This window comes from Coturnix japonica, chromosome 3 (assembly GCF_001577835.2).
Source record: "Coturnix japonica isolate 7356 chromosome 3, Coturnix japonica 2.1, whole genome shotgun sequence".
NCBI classification, from domain to species: domain Eukaryota; kingdom Metazoa; phylum Chordata; class Aves; order Galliformes; family Phasianidae; genus Coturnix; species Coturnix japonica.
This window is the reverse complement of record NC_029518.1, coordinates 96,629,023-96,648,541: the sequence shown is the minus strand read 5'-3', so window position 1 is coordinate 96,648,541 and position 19,519 is coordinate 96,629,023. Positions and strand designations below refer to the sequence as shown.

The window sequence follows — 19,519 nt, the reverse complement described above, 5'->3', positions numbered from 1 at the left end:
CTCTCGGTTGCCGCAGCCCTGCCGGTCCCATGAGCTTCCATTCATCCCTGTGGGCATCCCTCTCTCCTTATAAGAATCTCAGAATGGCCTGGGTTGAAAAGGACCACAATGATCACCTGATTCCAACCCCGTGCTGTGTGCAGGGTCACCAACCAGCAGCCCAGGCTGCCCAGAGCCACATCCAGCCTGGCCTTGAATGCCTGCAGGGATGGGGCATCCACAGCCTCCTTGGGCAACCTGTGCCAGTGCGTCACCACCCTCTGGGAGAAAGAGATCAGCATCCTTCCTGCCCATTGAACATCCCTTCCTCCCTCCAACTACCCCAGCCAGCAGCCTCCATTTCCTCACGGCAAAGCATCATCTCTCTATCCCCACCCCCCCTCCAAGGGTGAACCGGCCCAGGAGCGGCTGCCTCCCCACAAATCAAAACTACGAGCAAAGTTAACTTCTGTCTGCTCCCATTTTCCCGCAGCCGAGCAGGAGGTTTGGCTTCTCTTGGCAGAGGCAGCTCCTTATCTGATCGCAGCGCTGGAACGGGGGAGAGCAGAGGGCTTTGAAGGCAGCGCAGGAGCCGGCAGAGGTATGTTGGGCCTGGCTGCTTCTGACAGCTCCAGGTGGGATGTGCAGGGCTGTGTTGCAATGCGGGGCCTGGGGGGATTTCTCAGCACAGCCGAGCCCTGCGCTGCGTGGTGGGGCCGACAGGGCAGGAACGAGGGGGATGCAACGCCCGCAGGAGGAGAACAAAGGCTGTTTTGTGCCTTCTGAGGGAAAACACGAAGAAATAAAAGTTCCCATTTGAAGTCGTGAGCGCTAAAAACGTTTCCTCGGCTGCTACCCAGCTCAGCTCCGCACCTCCCCCTGCAGGACCCTCCTTGGGGATGGGGGGGTTCAGACACGGAGCAGTGTTGGACCAGAGGAGCGGGATTTTTACATGGTTTTATTAAAAACTCGGAAAGGTCTAAAATGAAAATGTACACCCACTACAGTAGAACCAGTCTGTACACTCACAGGTAAAGTGCTAAAAATCAAACGTTACCAAAGCAACACGGGACAACCGGATCCGAGCCCACGGCGAGCTGAGCACAGCAGCAGAAATGAAGGTACAGCCCCGATGTAAGCAAGGTGGGCACAGTGTACACAGAACATCCCGCCATGTGCCACAACGAACCCCGATCTGCTCATAAAACATTGGCATAGGAGGGGAATTTCACATTCAAGTCTACATTCGGTCCTTAGGGCTGAAGCACGCAGGGGATGCTCTACAGCCCGGGTGCCTGCTTCCCATCGCTGCTGCTTTGGGGTGCTGAGCTGTGGGCTCCTCCAGCAGCCCCTGGCACTGCACGCCCTGCTTCCATCTGGGTTTAGCACAGGCACCGATGCAGAAGGTGCTGCTCGTCTGTCCTGTTTGTACAGCCGGCAGCTGAAGCCTGTGCTGTTAAACTGAGGTCTGGGGGCAAAGAAAATGCAGAGCACTCGAGAGCAGAAGGCTTTACAGACAACTGAGGCTTTCTGCTGCAGTTTGGCTTTTAGGCTCCCCAAAGGATTACCCCAATAGGGCGGGGGATCCACACTGCCTTTCCATGCAGCACAAGCACAGCACTGACTCACAGTTCCATGATGGGAGTGGGGGGTGCCAGCAAGGAAGTGCCACCTAAACGTGCCCAGGTCACCCAGAAATCTTCCACTCCCTGAGATGCAAAAGGTCTGGCAGCCCCAGCCCTGCGAGTGCATCCAGGGTGAGGCCATCTTCCCCCTGACATGCTGTTGGGAAGAAGGTCTGTGAATCCCGGAATGCTGCGCAGGTTGGCGCAGGTTAGGAAGATAAAAGAAAGGGCTCAGGGTGATAGAGATAAGGGTGACAAAAAGCCCAAGTTTTTCCATCTTAGTCCCTTTTCTGGGTGATGAGAGCGCTCTCCATCCATGTGCATGTGATACATGAGCAAGGGACTGCTTGAATACCTGGAAACAACGCAGGGATTCAACCTCACAGATCAGCTATGAAGGGAGGAGGTACTTCAGACCTCCCCCAATCCCCTCCCTGCCTCTAAGCAAGTCAAAGCACTGCTGCAATTAACAAGAAAGGAGTACTGGAAATTCAGCCAAGGAGATCAACATTAACACTTGACCTTCAGCAGTTCAGCATTTACGACAACTCTGATATTTGGCTTCTTTTGCAGATTCGGATTCCAAAACCCATCCTCCCTTTGAAGCAAGGAGTTAAAGTGTGTTTCTAAAAGCCACCGAGTCCCAGAGCAGCCCATGACAGAGTGCACGGCCACTGCTCTGCTGTTGTGTCATCAGCTGCAATTAGGTGAGTCATGGCAGCGCTGCTCCATCTCTGCACTGTGCTTGGTGCCCTATTGCTGCCCTCCAGGCTGTGCCATCTAAACACGTTATGGAGGCTTTTCAAGTGCCTCAAGCAGGAGAAGGAGGGAATTATGTAAGGACAATGAAAAACAGGCATTGGTATCCCAGCAGTGATCTGCAGTCATTACTGAGGTAGGTTTAGGTGCAGCCAGTGCTGCTCGTGCTGAGCGGATCTGACAGCAAACGCCTCCAAAGATCAGCTGTGCCATCAGGAAGGCAGCCTGACCTCTGCCTACTGTGCCAGCACAGACCTGCTGTACCCACAAACCATTCACACACCATAAAAGCCCAAACTGGGAATTCTCTGCTGTGAACCTATGGTAGGGAATGAAAACAACCTGGAGTAGAGGTTGATCGGGAAAGCACGGATACCTGCCTGCTCCTCCAGCAGCAAGGAGGGTTGGGCTCAGTGCTGTGCCCCAATGTCAGAGCCAGGCCCCGGGAACACAGCCCAGCCCTGAGGGAGCCCTTGCAGCCATTTCAGCCCTCAGCTGCTCTGTGGGTTGGTCAGTGGGGTTTGTTCTGTTGGTGACAAGGCTGCCCAGCCCGCTGTGGGGGGACAAATTCGGCTCTTTCCCTTTTTAAATAGATCGGGAACGGACGATCTCAGCTTTTGTACATTAATCTAAACATAAGTGGCTGAATATTATCTAGATAACTGCTTTTAAAATTCCTCTCTTCCTACATGAATTGTAAACAAGTAGAAAATTTAAATAGTATTTTGTAAAAAAAAACCAAAAACAAAACCAACCAGCAAGGACAATGCAAGTTATACAAAAAGAGCCCTTCCTTGCCTCCTTTCCTCCCCCCTCCACCCATCCCCACAGCTGAGCCTGAGCAGCCCTGGGAGGAGCTGGCGACCCTCAGCCATCTCCTGCCTGCTCCCAAAGCTGTTCCTCTGTTGCATTTCCAGTGTTATCTGTTACAAACTGCCGCGATCTCCCCGCCGTCCTTTGTGCAGCACTGAGTCTGGGCCCCTCCCTCTGTGAAATCAAGGATCGCTTTGTTATGGGCTCAGAGACATGGAGAGATTCCTTCAATATCCAAGGGTTTCCTTGCCCATTAGATGCCCATTAGAAAACACGTCGGTGTGACTGCCAGCGAGCCGTCCGTGGTGGCACCTGCTGATGTGAAGACACATCGGAGGGAGGGGAAGGCTCTTCTTCAAGAGTAAGGAATTGAGCAGTGATGGCTGATGGGTAAGTAACAGTTATCAAATAAATAATTACCTACAGGGAGGCCCAAACGAGGCGAGCAGCTTGGTGCTCAGTGACTCAAGCTTGCTGAGCGCCAGCTCTGATGCAGGCATGAGAACGGTGGCTTCACACAGAGAAGCCGGCCTCGGCTTCCTGATGCACGAAAGCAGGAGCTGCCCAGAGGCGCGGCAGAACTGAGCAGCATGGCACGGGTCACGCACTGGTCCCGTCCTCCTCGATGACGCGGTTCATGCTGGTGCCGTGTGTGATGTGTGTCAGGGGGTTGCTGCTCAGGTCCCTGATGCTGCTGTGGCGCGACTGCTCGTTGAGCCGATGGGAGCTGCTGTGCCTGGAGTGGTCTGTGAGCCGGGACATGCTGCCGTGAGGGAGCCTCTCCTCGATGCCTCTGTAGCTGCAGGGGGTGTATCTGGTGTGCAAACAGGGCGGATTATTGTCAGCAGGGCAGACCGGGAGAGCTCTGTTTTCCCATGTGGTCAGAGCACAGAATTGGAGCCATTCAGGTTGGAAAAGACCTCAAAGGTCACCCAGTCCAACCCCAGCCCACCCCCCACACCCACTGCCCACATCCCCCAGTGCACATCCCCGTGGTTCCAGAACACCTCCAGGCATGGTGACCCCACCACCGGCCCACTTCACACACAACACGTAAGAGAAGGAAACGCACCGGCCGTCGCGTGAGCGGTGCAGGCTGCCGTGGTAGCTGCTCACTTTGCTGTGCACGCTGCCTGCCTTGCTCCTCTGGTCGTCCAGCATGGCCAGCTGGGTGGAGGAGGCGTGGGTGGAGGTGCCCTGGGTGGAGGTGCCCCTGGACTTGCGGATGATGGGTGTGTTGGGATCCCGCAGAAGAGACTGAGCGAAATCCGGCTCTTGCAGCACCTGACGGCTCTCGTTGACAACTCTGAACAAAGCACGAGGTTTGAAGAGTTAATTACTGCAATAAGAGGCATGTGATGATCACGGTGACAGCACCACAAGTATTTTACAAGCAGAACTTACATTACAATGGCTTTGTTTGCGTAATTCTAAAGCATTTAGAATTTGGGTATCTCAGCAAAGTTCATATTCATGACTCCATCACACCCTGTACCCGATGTATTAAATGTTGTTAGCCATGTGTGTGTCCTACAAGGTTCTCTTTTGGATAGCTCAACATTTGCTCCAACTACAGAAGTTATTTTACTTGAAGCTCAGCAGAGGGCCAGTTCTGCTATGGATGGCAGAGCCAACGCCGTGGGGCAGTCACATAAAGGCTTGCTGTGTTTGCTGATCTATTTTGAAACAGCCACTTATGAGACAATATTTATGATAACGAAACCATTTATATCATATGTCAGCCCAAATTAATGTTGGCCTAAAGGAAGCCACAACACAATCTTATTGTAATTTTATCAGACCACTCGGCTTTATGGTCAGAAGCCTATGGGAAAATTAAACACAGACAATTGCTTTTAACTGGAATCGTGGTGAAAACAGTTCAGGTTTAATTTCCATGTAAGGATGTAATTCCATGGGCTAGATACCAGGCGGGTACCTTCACAAATGATAGCCCTCAGTTCCACTTCAGTACTCAGTAGTTGCTCTCTCTCAATACTCACTCTTTTTTCCTGCGCCCATGGAAGAAGCTGGCCCACTCAAAACAGGTCTTCTTGCTTCCAACCCAGAAGACAGAGGGTATCCCAACTACCAAAGCCATGAGATATTTCATGAGAAACAGGATCAGATCTGGACGACTCATCTGAGTGACCTGCGGAGAGAAAGAGACCAAAAAGAACATCATACAAACCATCATAGCTCGCTTCTCCTCTTATTAACTCATTTAAAATAACTGTCTGTGCCTTGAGCCAAAGTAAACATCAACAGGGTTCCTTTGTTTCACAGCTCTGGAGAGCGTGACTGAATGCGACGCACGATCCACTGTGGAGTAAAACAAAAGCCCCAACCGCTGTGAGGTCCCGGCCTTTATTAGTTCTTCTGGTCTTTTGTCTGCGCCCTGAATAACTGTGAAATATTTTCTAGTCTGCAAGTTATAAAGACTCGTTTCTTTGACAGAACTAACCGACATTGAACCAGGTGTTACATTCGCTGTTGGGAAAAATCCCAATGAAAGGCTTCACGGGATGCTCAGCGCTGACCCCTTATTCCCTGCCATTCACAGAGGGCTTTGCCCTTGCTCTCCTTCCCTTGGGAACGCGAGGCATCACCAAGGTATGATTACCTGCTTAGTGCCAACTCTGACCTCCCTGCATTTATTCAACGTGACCAGATGAATTTTTGTACACATTTGTGCATATTTTTGCAAACGTTCATCCCAAAAGGAGCTGTTAGAAGAAAATCCAAAGAGGTCATTTCCAGATAGGTCTGCCGTGCCGCTCCAGAACAAACAGGCATTGAGGCCCTCTCTGGAGTCAACAACACAACACAAAATATGAGCTGCCAAGGGCCATTTGTGAAGAGCTGAGGATTTAATTTAGAAGCATCACATAATTCTACTTCTCAGAGTTCATCTCTGCACGAAATGGGATCGAGGCTCTTCCCAGGTGAGTTCACTCCTCAGCACTGCTCAATGTGTTTTACATCAGTCTGCAGACCTCCCAGCCCTCGCATACATGTAACCATGCAACACAAGTCTTCTGGGTGGCTTTGGAGCCATCCTGTGAGGTTTCACCCAAGAAAAAGGAATCAATATATTAATTAATATGTTCTATTTGGTGACCCAATAAAAACCCATCCAGCAAAATTAAGCTCTCAGAAATTAACCTGATTACCTCATTTCATTATGTGCAAATGTGGCATGAAGTGGAATAAGTGGTGAAATTCATCATTTAATGAAGGCAATGCTTGGGTAAATCCTTGTGTTTCCAGCCAGAGCTGCCTGCTGGCCCAGCTCTCATGGCAGAGCTGCCTGCCTCAGGTGAGTGCGATTCCCATTCTGATGTTGAAAACAAAATGAGAGCTGGAGCGCTGAAGCCCAGCATGTGATGAGGTGCTGTGGAAGGGCGTTTTTATGTCCTGGATTGAGTCAGATTGCCTTATGCTACAGCCAGCAGAAACGAGGTGGTGCATACAGCACGCATCCTTATCCCACAGAGGAGCAGACATCACTTCCATGGAGACGCTGCATTGAATCATTTGATATCAAAGCTTTGGGGTCCACACATTTCTGCGGGGTGTTGCAAATCATGCCAAGTAAAAGCTGAAATCAATTCACCAAACACCTCTGTGTGAAAAGAGGAGCACTCTGCTCTCTGGGCAAACAAGCTGTTAACCATCAGCGTGTGCATTCCTCAACCATGAGCTTCATTGCACGAAGCCAGCGAGCTGAGCAGGAGCACATGGTGGGCTCCCTAATCATTAACACTGAAGTGACTGCACCTGCTTTTAACAACATATATGTGGATAAGGAGACATTAATTGCAATTAACGAAGGAAAAACAAGACTCATAATCACTGCTCTGGGAATATAAAACTGTAACTCTCAGGTGCTCAAACCCAAAGCCTCCCAGCTCATCTCCAAAAAGTGCAGCACTGATGTAATTCCAAACCCCAAACGCTGCCATTTTCTTTTATTAAGACAAAGAAATGATTGCATGGTTTTTAATAGCAGTAAAACCACACAGCAGCTCCCTTGTGCTTACCCTTGGATTCTTGCTATTGAAATCCAGGGGACCTCCATGTTTGCTCTAGGCCTTCAGAGTCACTCAGCTAGCAGGAGAATGGGCTGAGATGGAGCTGCAATACAGGTGGTGTGCTCTGCTCTGCTCCATTCTGCTCTGCGCTGCTCAGGCACGTCCCGCCAGCAGCTCAGGTACCAATGCTTTGCCAAGCAAAGACCAGCAAACAAGTTCTATCAGCTACAAAGATTGCATACGTGATAGCAACGCTTCACAACCCACCCCTGCTCCCATCTGCCGGGCTGGTGCTGCAGCTGGGCTGGTGCAGGGTGTGAAACACTTCCCTTGCTGAGCACAGAAAGACATCAGTGCGAACCCACAGTAGCAGGTGTTCAGCGAGGAGGTTAAAAACATCCATTTCAGCATTCCTCTGGGGAAAAGCAACGCCTCTTTGTAGGCACACTGTTCATTTAAGATGCTTATATAACTAATTTCTGGATATCTTCCCCTTCTGCCCCTGAACGATCAATCACGGCTGCTTTTTAGTGACAGAGACCGGCGGCCTCTTCCTGCTGCAACGTATGAAATCACAAATTAATGAGCTTGCTGCACACGTGGAGTGAAAGCACAAACCCAACACCTGTCCCCCTCCTTGGGGGCACGGTTCCACAATAAGGCCGATCATCTGATATTTCCCTACGGATGAAAAGCAATGAAATTCAAATTAACTCATCCTTTTGTTGAAAGCAGAGGAAGCGGGGAAAGACCAAAGGGAATCTGATCCGCCGGTCTCACTTTCATTACCATTTCCATCACTGTCACTGCTATGAAATTTAGAATATTATACACGTGCTGCTCATCTCCCAGCAAAACACAGTCACATTTCTCGCTGTAAAATAAAATTGTTTTTCCAGTTCATTAAAATCTTGCCTGTTTTGCTCCACAAGCAAAGGAGGATCCATGCAACCTCCCTGGCTATGGGGCAGCATAAACTGAAGAACCAAGCAACTCCAAGCACCCACACAGCTGGGAACGACCAACCTAATGTAGCCCTGCTGTAAGAGCTGGTGAAGAAGGCAGCCCATCCTTCAGCAGCGAAAGGAAGCTGTTCTGGCTCTAACTGCCAGAAGCCACATGGCAACGCTATGCTGAGCAGAATAAACACCAACATTCAGGTCCTGCATGGCAGAAAGGCCGAGAGCTGGCACACAAGAACACTGATGCCCCTTGTTTCTTGCTCTCAGTTGCACTTTCCTGCTTACTGCAGGGACACGAAAGTTCCATCCATTCACTTTGCCCACAGAAAAGCAATTGTTAGAACAATTATGAGAAAACATTAGCAAATATTCTCCAGTATGACTTAATAACTACTCCATTGCTGTGTGCCCAGAGTGGAAACTCAAGCAGCGTGTTCAGTCTGTTCAACTTGGGCCAACCTGACCCGAGCTAAGAATAAATAAAGAAGTGCAATAGAAGCATTGAGATGACCAGCTCAATAGGCTGGAGGCCACTCTGGAGGAAACATTTCCAGAGATGTCAGGTGTTGGCTCCAGCACTGCACATCTGTCTCACAGCGCCAAATGCATCCAAAGCACTTCTTTTTTTAACCCAATAATTCAAACTGCCTGCCCATGAAATCCATCCTTATGAGAACTGCCTCTGCAGTACCTCTGAGATACAATGCAATATAGTTGAGAAGGATTTAACTTGAGTTTCTTTGGAATGATGAAATTATTCAGTCCATAGGAGGCTGTGGATGCCCCATCCCTGCAGGCATTCAGGGCCAGGCTGGATGTGGCTCTGGGCAGACTGGTCTGCTGGTTGGTGACCCTGCACACAGCAGGGGGTTGGAACCAGATGATCATTGTGGTCCTTTTCAACCCAGGCCATTCTGTGATTCACAGAAGACCAGCAGTGGTTTCCAGTACAAGACTTTTGTCTGCATCGGAGCCAGAAGAACAGCTTTGGGTAACGCAGCAGCGGAGCAGCCTGCTACAGGGCTGCAGGCTTCTCATCATCCACCTCCTTGAAAAGGGCTCCCACAGGACAAGCAGAAAGGCCGTGACTCGTGGCTGCAGCCTAACACCTCATCTCCAACACATCCGTCCTTCAGGCCCTGTGGTTACTCACAGTGCCAACCAGGAGCTGCTGTTAGCAGGCGTGCTGCTGGCTGCTCCTGCCTGCACTGGGTCCTGCAGCTGTCGTGTGCTAGTCCTGGGACGTGCTGATCTGCAGCGTCAGGAAACAACTGCTGGGAGAACAGGCCAAGGGAAAGCTGGGTCTCAGTGAAGCAGTTGGAATCTCACGCAGTTGGTGGCTTTACCTTGAACCGAAAGGCAGTGTTTGTTCAATTGCAGCAACTGATTTTTTAAAGCACTAGCAATGGTTGTAATTAGAGAGACTGCAAGCGCCTGCGTTCTGATTTGTAGCAGAAGCTCCTGCTGCCACCCAGAAAAGTACAGCTCCTCGACTTCAGCTATCAGCACTTCACTTGGCACTGAACAGTGAGTCCAGAGAACAAACAAAAAGTCAAATGAATCAGAAAATGTGATTCCTGTCAGCCCCGCTGCTGGCACCGCGTTTGGATTGAAATCTCTGCAGCATTAACACCCGCTTTGGCGTTACATTCTCCCTCTTGGACATATTCAACCCTTGCTGCAGAAGCCACCAGTGGCACATGAGCCCGCTCCATCCTGCAGCTCCAGCCCTCAGCCTTCAGTTTGCTGCATAACTCTCCCATTTCCAATTGTGCTTCATGTGTGAGCACGTTACCACCCTGCCAGCACTGCCCCAGACTTTAGCAGCTATTTTCAGTGTTCCTTACACGTTTCTAAAACTAACTGCATCCCTTCCTACCCTTTACCAGGCTATGCACACCCATACATCCTGCTTGGGTTTCCTTTGGAAAGCCTCATGCTTTGACCACAAGGCTTGGCTACATGATGCCATGCTCAAACAAGAGCATGCAACACAGAGTTATTCATGTCACACCTCTCCCTAAAAGCTGCTCTGAGTTCTCTCTCAAAGCAGCTGCTCCAGGATTAGGGATGAAAGTATTTTCGTGTATTAAAGTTGAGAATCACAGAATCACAGAATGGCCTGGGTTGAAAAGGACCACAATGATCATCCAGTTCCAACCCTCTGCTGTGTGCAGGGGTCGCCAACCAGCAGCCCAGGCTGAGCACGCACAATAATGCATTTTTAGAAAGACAGGTCCCAAACTTCAGACGTGAGCAGCAACACTGTGCGTACAAAGCACCACCTATGATTTAGGAAAGCTCTCTATATCTCTGTTATCTTCCTATTAAGTTCCTTTCTACTTGCAGGCTATCCTGAACTTCATCCCATGACACCACCAAGCAGCCTCTCAGAGCGCTCACGGTGGGAGCTGGACGTCGTTGCACACATTGTGCCCTGTGGCACCACAGATACAGGGTCAGGAATTATAATTCCCTGCAAAGCCAAAGGAGCCGCTGTCCGTGGTGCAACCATCAGAGCTGTCCACTTCAATGCAAGAACTCTTCTGAGACTGAAGTTTTAAAAGTGCCTTAAAATTAACGATATCAGGGAAACACAAGTGAGAAAAGGAAGAAAGGCAGAAATGCCACTTAGCATCTCTGAGCTGATAGGACCAGCCCTACAACTGTCAAGGAACACCATGGAGCACAAGGACAGCCACCCAACTGGAACTCACTGCGAGGCAGAACAATGAGGGTTACAAACACCGGGGTTCAGCATTTGCTGAGATTTTGGCAGAAATGTACATGCACACCAAAGCAAAGACATTCAGCCCACAGGGGTTGTGGATGCCCCATCCCTGCAGGCAGTCAAGGCCAGGCTGGATGTGGCTCTGGGCAGCCTGGGCTGCTGGTTGGTGACCCTGCATATAGCAGGGGGTTGGAACCAGATGGTCATTGTGGTCCTTTTCAACCCAGGACATTCTGTGGTCTATGATACTTGCCAGCTGGCCCACAGCCATTTTGGCATGGCTGCCCAAGACCTCAAAGCAACTTGGAAATGCAGTGAAAAGAGTCAGAATCATCAGTGAATGCCTGGGCACCAACCTGTGCCACCCACCATAGGGGGTTGGACTCCGTGATCCCTTAAGATTCTGGTTGTGTGAAATCAGAGCTCCAATCTCCACATTTTTCCTATCCTTTTAATAGCAGTGAAAACTCAATGCAAAAAAAAGAGTGCTTCCTTGATAATCAGAATGAAAGGCTGTTCTAGATATGAAAGCTGCTTATTAAAACGAGAACGGAGTGAAATCAAGAGCTCAAAAATAGCAAGATCTGACCTCCTTTGACAATTCACCTCCAGCAAAGTAGGGAACAAAAAGAAAACAGGAAGAAAAGGCGACCTTGAGCAGTCACGCAGAGGTACATGGGCCACTCTGCCTGCCTAAAGATAATGGTTGAGAAATCAGCACTTCCCTTTGTCTCTAGCTCAGTCAATCCAATTAGGAAGAAAAAAGACCAGACAGAAATGACTCACATGGATGAAATGATTGCTTTCACTCAATATGTTAATGCGCTGGAAATTATATGCATGTGAAGGTGAGATAAGAGAAGACAGTGCGTAGCCTGTAGGATTAATCAGTCCTAGATGTGCACACTGATATTGCTAAAGCTAAAGAGAACTCCAGGAAATCAGACGGAATATATTATTGTTTCTGGGCATTTAAGGCAGGAGGAATTACTCAAAGCACCATGAGGACACAGAGCAACACTGGGCTGAATGCTGCTTTTCAGAGCTGGCATTTATTTGTTTTTGAAGAGAAGTGTAGCTCATCATTCCCATTTGCTCCGTCTCTTCTGAGTAAACAGCAATAAGGAAAAGATGTTTTTATCTCACCTCCTTTTTCTGAGGGCAGAACAATTGGATTCAAGGAGCAGCAGTTCCTTAGGGCAGATTGAAGCAAATCCATTACCTCTTCTAAGAGGAATTCTAAACAACAACTAATGAAAAAGAGGGAGGAGAAATGAAGATTTATAGACATCTCTAAATCTATTCTCCTTATGCCCGTGCCACGCACAAGCGGTTCTAAGACATCTCTTAACAAAGCCTCTTTTCTTTATCCAGCTTAGTGCAATCCCCACATGTTTCTGCCCATTGTAACACAGATGGTGAAACAGCTGAGATTTTGTATTTAAAATATCAGGGCAAAACCCCCCCGATCAGTGGAGGAAACAACAAAACCCGGAAAATGCACTGTAATGCTGCAAACTCTAATGGGAAACTGCTCAGCTTCATCTGCACGCCCAAAGAAGCAGAGCCTACATCTCAACAATGACTTCTTGTCACTGTTTTTGCTAAGATGCCTGCAAGCCCCATCTTTTCTTCTCTTTGGTCTGCCTGTGCAATTGTCCTCAAGCACTTGTGCGTGAAAATAAAGCCTGTGTCAACAAGGGTTACCCTGCACCCACCGCGCAGCCATGGGAAAAGGCATTCTGCTACGGGAGCGCTTCGGAGCCGCACGCAACTCGGCTTTACCATCACACCGCTTAAAATCCCCAGCAAGCATTCAAATGCCCAACAGTAATTCTGGGGGGCGGGGTGGGTAAAGTCTGTGCTGTGTATGGAAAAACCAAATCCAAACACGGGCTGCAAAACCTGGGCTGAAATGTCGAGCAGCACATCTGTGCTGAACACCGTTCAGCAGCGAGGGAATGAAGGAGGATGGGTGCACCCTCCCATCACTTGGCTCACAGCCCACCAGTGCTTTACCACCAGCGTCGCTTCTCAGTTGGCACCTGCTTGTAAGAGAGCTTCCCTGTGTTGAAAGGGTTCTGCAAGAAGCCGAGCATGGCTTCCAGTTTCAGCGCTCCTGTAGCGTGTGCTCAGGGCGCCAGGCAGAAAGCAAAGCAAGGACCAACCCGTGCCAAGTGGGAATTAAAAGCACTTCAAAATGGTACCCCCGCCCCCGTTACGTGGGCAGCTCTACAGAGGGATGCAAACCAAGCAGGTAAAACACCTTATAACTGCTGGCCAACCAGGAGCCTGAAAAGAAGAGATATTGATCTCATCTCAGGAGTTCATTTGGACATGTCTAAAACCACCTTGGAAATTTGCAGTAAAACAAAAAGGATCGGATCAAAAAGTGTATTTAGGAAAAAGGGGAAGGAAACCCGACTAATTGCTGATCCTAAAGCTGCGATAACCGCTAGTATTAAAATCCAGCTCTCCGAAGTTAACTGTCAATTAATGCATTTGCAACAATCTATAATGCAGGATGATTTAAATATTAACAGATACCTGTTAGCAAGCCTGTACTTGGCTTCCTTTGTGTCTGTACCAAATACACAGAACTGCCACTGACAGAGAAGAGGCTCCCTTAACAAAACATTCCTTCTTTTTAAGCTCTTGGTATCTTAGGTAACCACCATTAATCCTCTCTTTTCTCCCTGACACCAGCAATAAGCAGAAGTGAGTGAGTGAGAATTGCCATCTTCAGTAAAAACCCATCTGACAGGGCTGCAGAGCAAGGCTGGGGCTGGGAATGAAACAGATCAAGCAGAGGGGGAAGAAGTCAGGAGGGACTATTTGTGTTGCTGCTGGAAATGACAGCTGGCTTTACATCTCCTTAAAGCGTCTCTCTTAATGGTTAATTACTTAAAAATATGGTGGTGGTTGGAATTTTTTAAAGCTAAGATCACAAGGAGAATAGAAGAGACTTCAGGAGACGAGCAAGGCACAGGAACTGCTCCAACACCTCGGTCTGAAGGACACCAGCAACAACAGCTGTGCTGTGCTCATCATTTGTGTGGAAAAACAGTTTCTTTCAGGATCTAGAAAGCATTTAAAGGCTGCTCTGAGGTCAAATCTGTTGGATATTCAGCACCCAGCACAAAACCGAGTTCCTAATAGAAAACTAAAAAGAAAGTGAGTTTCCAATAAAAAAACCAGACTGTGCAGTCCATGCTGAACTTATCTGCCAGCAAGTCCTTCCCATCTACAGTGAATCAAATGTGCAACTCACGCCTCCTTCCACCCTCCTAAATAACAGCTATAAGATGAGCAGGGAGCGCTGTGTTTACTTTCAGCAAGTTAAGCACCAAAGTGTTTCAACCCAATGAGATTTTTTGCCCATGTGGTTGGGCAAGTTGTGAATCTCATATCACAAACAAAGATCATCCATAGCACTTGGTTTCATTGCTCAAAGACTCACCGGGATAGCAAATGCCTTTGAAATAGTTTTTTTCCTCTTGCTTCTCTTTAACATCTAAATTAGATGTCTTTCCCACCAGCACAGTGCCCAGCCCAGCCCTGAGGCATTCAAGAAAGCTGTGGGGAGTCTGGATACACTGAGATCTAACAGGAATATGTAACTCAAGACCTTCCCTATTTTGTAGTATACCTGATGTTGTGGATCAGTCCAATCAACCTTTTCAGGCCTAAACCACATTGCACAGTTCAACCATTGGAGTAACAAAAGAGGTTAAAGCTTTTAACATCATGATCTGCCATTCCAAGAAAGCAAAGCCATACTGACCATTTGAATGCTGGCTTTTCATGAGAGGAATGTACACAGCAACCAGTCATAGAATCACAGAATGGCTGGGTTGGAAGGGACCTCAAGGATCACGAAGCTCCAACCCCCAACACAGGCAGGGCCACCAACCTCTGCATTGAATACCAGCCCAGGCTGCCCAGGGCCCCATCCAACCTGGCCTTGAACAGCTCCAGGGATGGACGGGGCATCCACAGCCTCTCTGGGCAGCTGTTCCAGCACCTCACCACTCTCATAGTAAAGAACTTGCCCCTGATATCCAACCTAAATCTTCCCTCCTTCAACTTAAAGCCATTTCCCCTTGTCCTGCTGTTATCTACCCTTTCAAAGAGTTGAACCAACCTTGGAGACAGATTTTCCTCAGTATTTATGAATGCACACAGCCCAGCTCAAATGCTACATGGTCATGATGGCAGTACGAGGCCCAGTGGCTGTGCAAACAAATTCTATATTCCACTGCATGACTACTCCTTCCAGAAAAAAACATCCACCTATTTTCTGAGGCCATGCAGATATTCCTTTTTTATGGCCATGAATAGAAACTGTGGTATCAGCATAAAACTCAGCCGCTCCTTTGAATATCGATGTGTTGAAAGTAGATTACAAAGACACCGTTTGCCCCTCAAGAACAAGAAGAACGTCCCAGCCATGCTGAGAATGGAGGGGAACAAGTTAAGACACTGTTAGGCTTCTGTAAGGAGGTATCTCAGAGGAGTGATCCTCACTGGAAACCATTTACATCCCTGTGATGACTGTGAATGGTCCTTCTAGCATGAAGTAATTATTTCTGGTAATAGCTTATTCAGTTTGTCATCATTCATATTGAAAGAAGGATGATCTGTTATAAAAGCCTTAGTATTTTAAGTTAAATTAAGACATATCTCCAGGCTGATACTAAACTGCCTGAGTGGTTCACTTCCCAAAACCTGCCTAAGTGCACAATGAGGCTCAACAAGGCCACATGCAAGGTGTTCCACCTGGGTCAAGAAAGCCCCTGATATGATGAAAACATCATAGGGCAAGGTGCTTCCTTGTCTCTTCCAGAAACTGGGAGTGCAGAGTGAGGGCAAGTTAAGGTAACATTAACTCCAGTTTGCCCCGCATCTCCTCCTCAAAGAGACGGAATATTGGAATATTTTCATACCTTTGTGGCAAGAAAACCCCCCCAAAACAACTTTCACTGATACGCACAAGATTTACACTGCTCAGATTAACAAAAATAGCAGGAATGGCACAGATCGAATTCTGTCAGGCCAGAGAGCAGGTAGAAGAGCTAAACTTTTTGCAAGGTAAGCAGCAGGTGCCTCCTAGATCCCACACATAACAGTGATAAGCAGCCAGCTTGACCCAAGAAGCACACAGATAGCCAGAAAAAAACCATCAACGGGCTCTATTTGCTTTCTCTACTTCAGCATCTTTCAGGAACTATTTTGCCCATTTTAGGTAGGCAAAGAAATATGCTCATTTTTCACTCAAACCCCATTTGCTGAGGCTCTCTCTGGCTTGGCAGCAGCCAGGAGCATCTGCAGCACGATTATCTCCTGCACAAGGCAGCCACCCAGCAGAGCCGTGCTGATATCAGCTGCATATTCCAACCCCCCATTAGTGGTTTTCCAGGGTGATTTACCATGGCATCATCCTGTGATGACAAAGCTGAAGCAACGGCTGAACGGACCAATGAATTTTAACCTCGGATTTGCCAGTGTTGGACAAAGCACAACTACACAAGCAACAAACTCCAGCAACAAACCCAGCTAAGTTAAGCATAAAAGCCCCTACACTTACTGAGGAATCAACTCAGTTTAGGGTAAACTTTTCTTCAAACATGAAAGAATTGAAATTCAAATATTTGAAACATTAAAGCTGAAAGAAATAGCACCTTATTTGTGAGTGACGCTCTCTAGAAAGCTTTAAGTTTCCTCTAATTTAATAACTTATTTCTCTTGCACGAACTAAGTATAAAATGATTTCTCCCCACTGCTTTGTTCGTCTGCTTCAGTTATGTGTCTGGATAGTTTAAATGGAGAAGCATGTTCAGCTTCAGAAAAAAAAAGTGGAATGGGTTAGAAGAAAAGCCTTTCTAACACTCCCCAGGGTCTATGGGTCCTTCAACCCAATTTGACATGAATGAAGGCATTATTGTTCTTTTGACTCCTGCTGAGCCATTATGTTAATGGTTTTCTAGAGACTTGAGCAGCGTTTTACTCCATGTTTTTTCACCATTCTACAAGCCAGGATTCTGGTCCTGAGACATCAGAAGATTCAATGTTTAAAACAGTTTTTGTCCTGTGTTACGAGGAAGCAATACATGTTTTAGACAGACACGTGGAAGGGCATTTGAAAACAACTGAGTGAAAAACACATCTCTCTCTCTCTTTGTATGCATTAATCAATTTAACATATTAAAAACTGCAGCACTGAAGAGTCAATCAAGCAAATGCAACTGAACACACCCACTGACAGATATTTCCTGCCATAAAAATGCTCACACATTGGATGGGAGGGCAGAGTCACACCCTAATAAAACGTAACAGAGAAAACAAGAAAACGGGTTAAAAGGTAATAAAAGGATTATTATCGAGCTACATAAACTAAGCCAAACCTCTAAGTGATATTTTACTGCATTAAAATGTGAGCTTTGATGATCCAGCTGGTGTTTCAACTGCTTTTGAGCCAAAATACAGCCTTCTTTAAAATACTTATACCACCGTGTAATAGATGGCTGCTGTACAGCCCCTTTGAATTACAGCTGCTTTCAAGTAAGTTGCAGAAGAAAAATCACTCCAAATCCTATTCACCACTTTGGCTCAAAAAAGAGCAAGGTAGGATTTGAGTAATTAACACAATGCTTACTCTGCAACTGTAACAGCGCAATAATGAAGTAAATGGTGGACAGCTTGATACCTAATGCTCTTAACTGCCTTCTGTCCCTGTGATAGCTCAATTAAACAGCGAGCAGGTACACGTAATGTTCTGTACAGACAGAACTGAAGAGCTGTAAGCTCTGGTTTTATTCAGGAGACGTTTTAAGTCAGATTTTATATCGTTGTTTCTGACATGAGCATGGATTGCTCTAAAACAAGCACAGAACGTGTCGGCTGATCGACACAACAAAACTGCTAGGGAAGACCAACACAATCTAGAAAAAGCAGTAAGGAGGCTGATTACAGCTCAGCTTCAATGCCAAAACTCCTACCACATCTCCAGAGACCGAAAATAAACTAAGATCTGTTCGTCAAGTTGGTTTAAGACAGCATCTTTATAGCCCGTGCAGGTTCTATACAGCCAAGAAACTCCAAAGGCATTATCTATAACAAAGAAGTACCAAGCAGCTGATGCAAAGCTCCAGTTGTCCAATAATACTTAGTTTTTCATAAGGCCTAAGACTTTATCCCAGTAACTTGAATAGGGCAAGAACTTCCCCTGTAGGAACAGCACCACTTTCAATTAAGGATGACAGTAAAGTGTTAACATAGCCCCACAACATCCAGTTTCTGCGCTGCTGAACACACTTCAACACTTGATATTGATTTCCTCACCTGGTAGGGACACGGGATGTGATATTCCCTGCAGCGTTCTTGAATCCACGTCGTCTCCCACACACCTCGATAAGCCTGCTCATAGAAATAGCAGCCAATTACAACCAACAGTGGCACGAGGTACAGTACACTGAACACGCCAATCCGGATCATGAACTTCACTAGCTTGTCCTGGTTCTCTTTTTCTAATGGGATTTCAATGCGAACCCGATTGAGAGAGATAATGCCAGCTAGCAGAAGGGAAACTCCAACAACAACATACAGGCAGAGGGGTGCAAGTACAAAGTATCTTAATGCATCCACATCATAGAGGCCAACAAAACATACGCCGCTAATATTGTCACCTTCAATTTTATTCATTGCTAAGAGGACGATGGTTAGAGTTCCTGGAATGCCCCAGGCACTGGCGTGGAAGAGCAACGCTTTCTTCTCGATTGCTTCACTGCCCCATTTTGGCACAGCTGCCAAGAACCACGTGATGGTCAGGATGACCCACCAAACACTTCCAGCCATGGTAAAGAAATAGAGCACCATGAAAAGCATGGTACAGGCTTTGTTGTGCGAGCCCTGTGTCACCGTAGAAGCCTTGTACTGGGCAGGACTAGATGCATTACACGCTACTCGGTCTTCAAGCAGAAAGCCAATGAAGAAGATTAACGACACCATCATGTAACAGACGGCGTAAAATATTATCGGTCTTTCGGGATAGCGGAATCTTGTGACATCGATCAGGAAAGTTAAAAAAGTAAACAAGGTAGCAGAAAGGCAGACGATGGAGATCACTCCGATGAAGTAGCGAGCAAAGGAGAGCTCTTCACGTCGGAAGTACATATTTGGGCAAGGAGGGGAACAGTCCCGTACCCTCAGGAAAGAGTAACCCAGATCAGGGTCTATTTTCAACTCTCGAGGACACCAAAAACCATAATCCCTCTGTACTGCCATAGGGGCCTCTTCTGTGGGCTCCCCACCCAAACTGAGGTCAACAAGACGAGGATACGGCTCATCACAATCCGGGAATCTAGAAAGTAAGAAAGAATGATTTACAAGAAATACAGGTGTAATGTGCAAAGACTACTAGCCTTGTTTATATGTCTGACTTTAGACACAGCAACTGAAAGAGAACAGAGACAATCCACATAACAGGCAATCCGCAAAATACCTCACCATACATAAACAAGCTTTCGAACTTATTGTCCCAGACTACAGTGGATGTCGAAACTATAAAATCTGTGTGAAAATTAGAACATCATAGAATACTGTGCTATAACATCATTT

General features: G+C 47.4%; 1 protein-coding gene and 1 long non-coding RNA gene across 4 annotated transcripts in view; one reads left to right on the top strand and one right to left on the bottom strand.

Moving 5' to 3' along the window:
- The first annotated feature begins 191 nt into the window (after positions 1–191).
- On the top strand, positions 192–3,101 carry LOC116653156. Its single transcript, XR_004306566.1, has 2 exons — positions 192–580; positions 2,178–3,101. It is a non-coding gene; the product is annotated as an uncharacterized LOC116653156 (long non-coding RNA).
- The window catches only part of FZD3 (frizzled class receptor 3), a 41,758-nt gene continuing 23,157 nt past the window's right edge, over positions 919–19,519 (bottom strand). For 2 of the 3 annotated variants that reach the window (XM_015859824.2, XM_015859823.2), the window contains exons 4-7: positions 18,245–19,262; positions 5,180–5,328; positions 4,249–4,482; positions 3,777–3,990 (exon numbers count right to left, since the gene is read on the bottom strand). In XM_015859824.2, the coding sequence (XP_015715310.1) occupies positions 3,777–3,990; positions 4,249–4,482; positions 5,180–5,328; positions 18,245–19,262 (1,615 nt within the window). Of the gene's footprint in view, positions 3,991–4,248; positions 4,483–5,179; positions 5,329–18,244; positions 19,263–19,519 lie in introns of all 3 variants that reach the window. The other variant, XM_015859822.2, reaches the window with a different exon arrangement.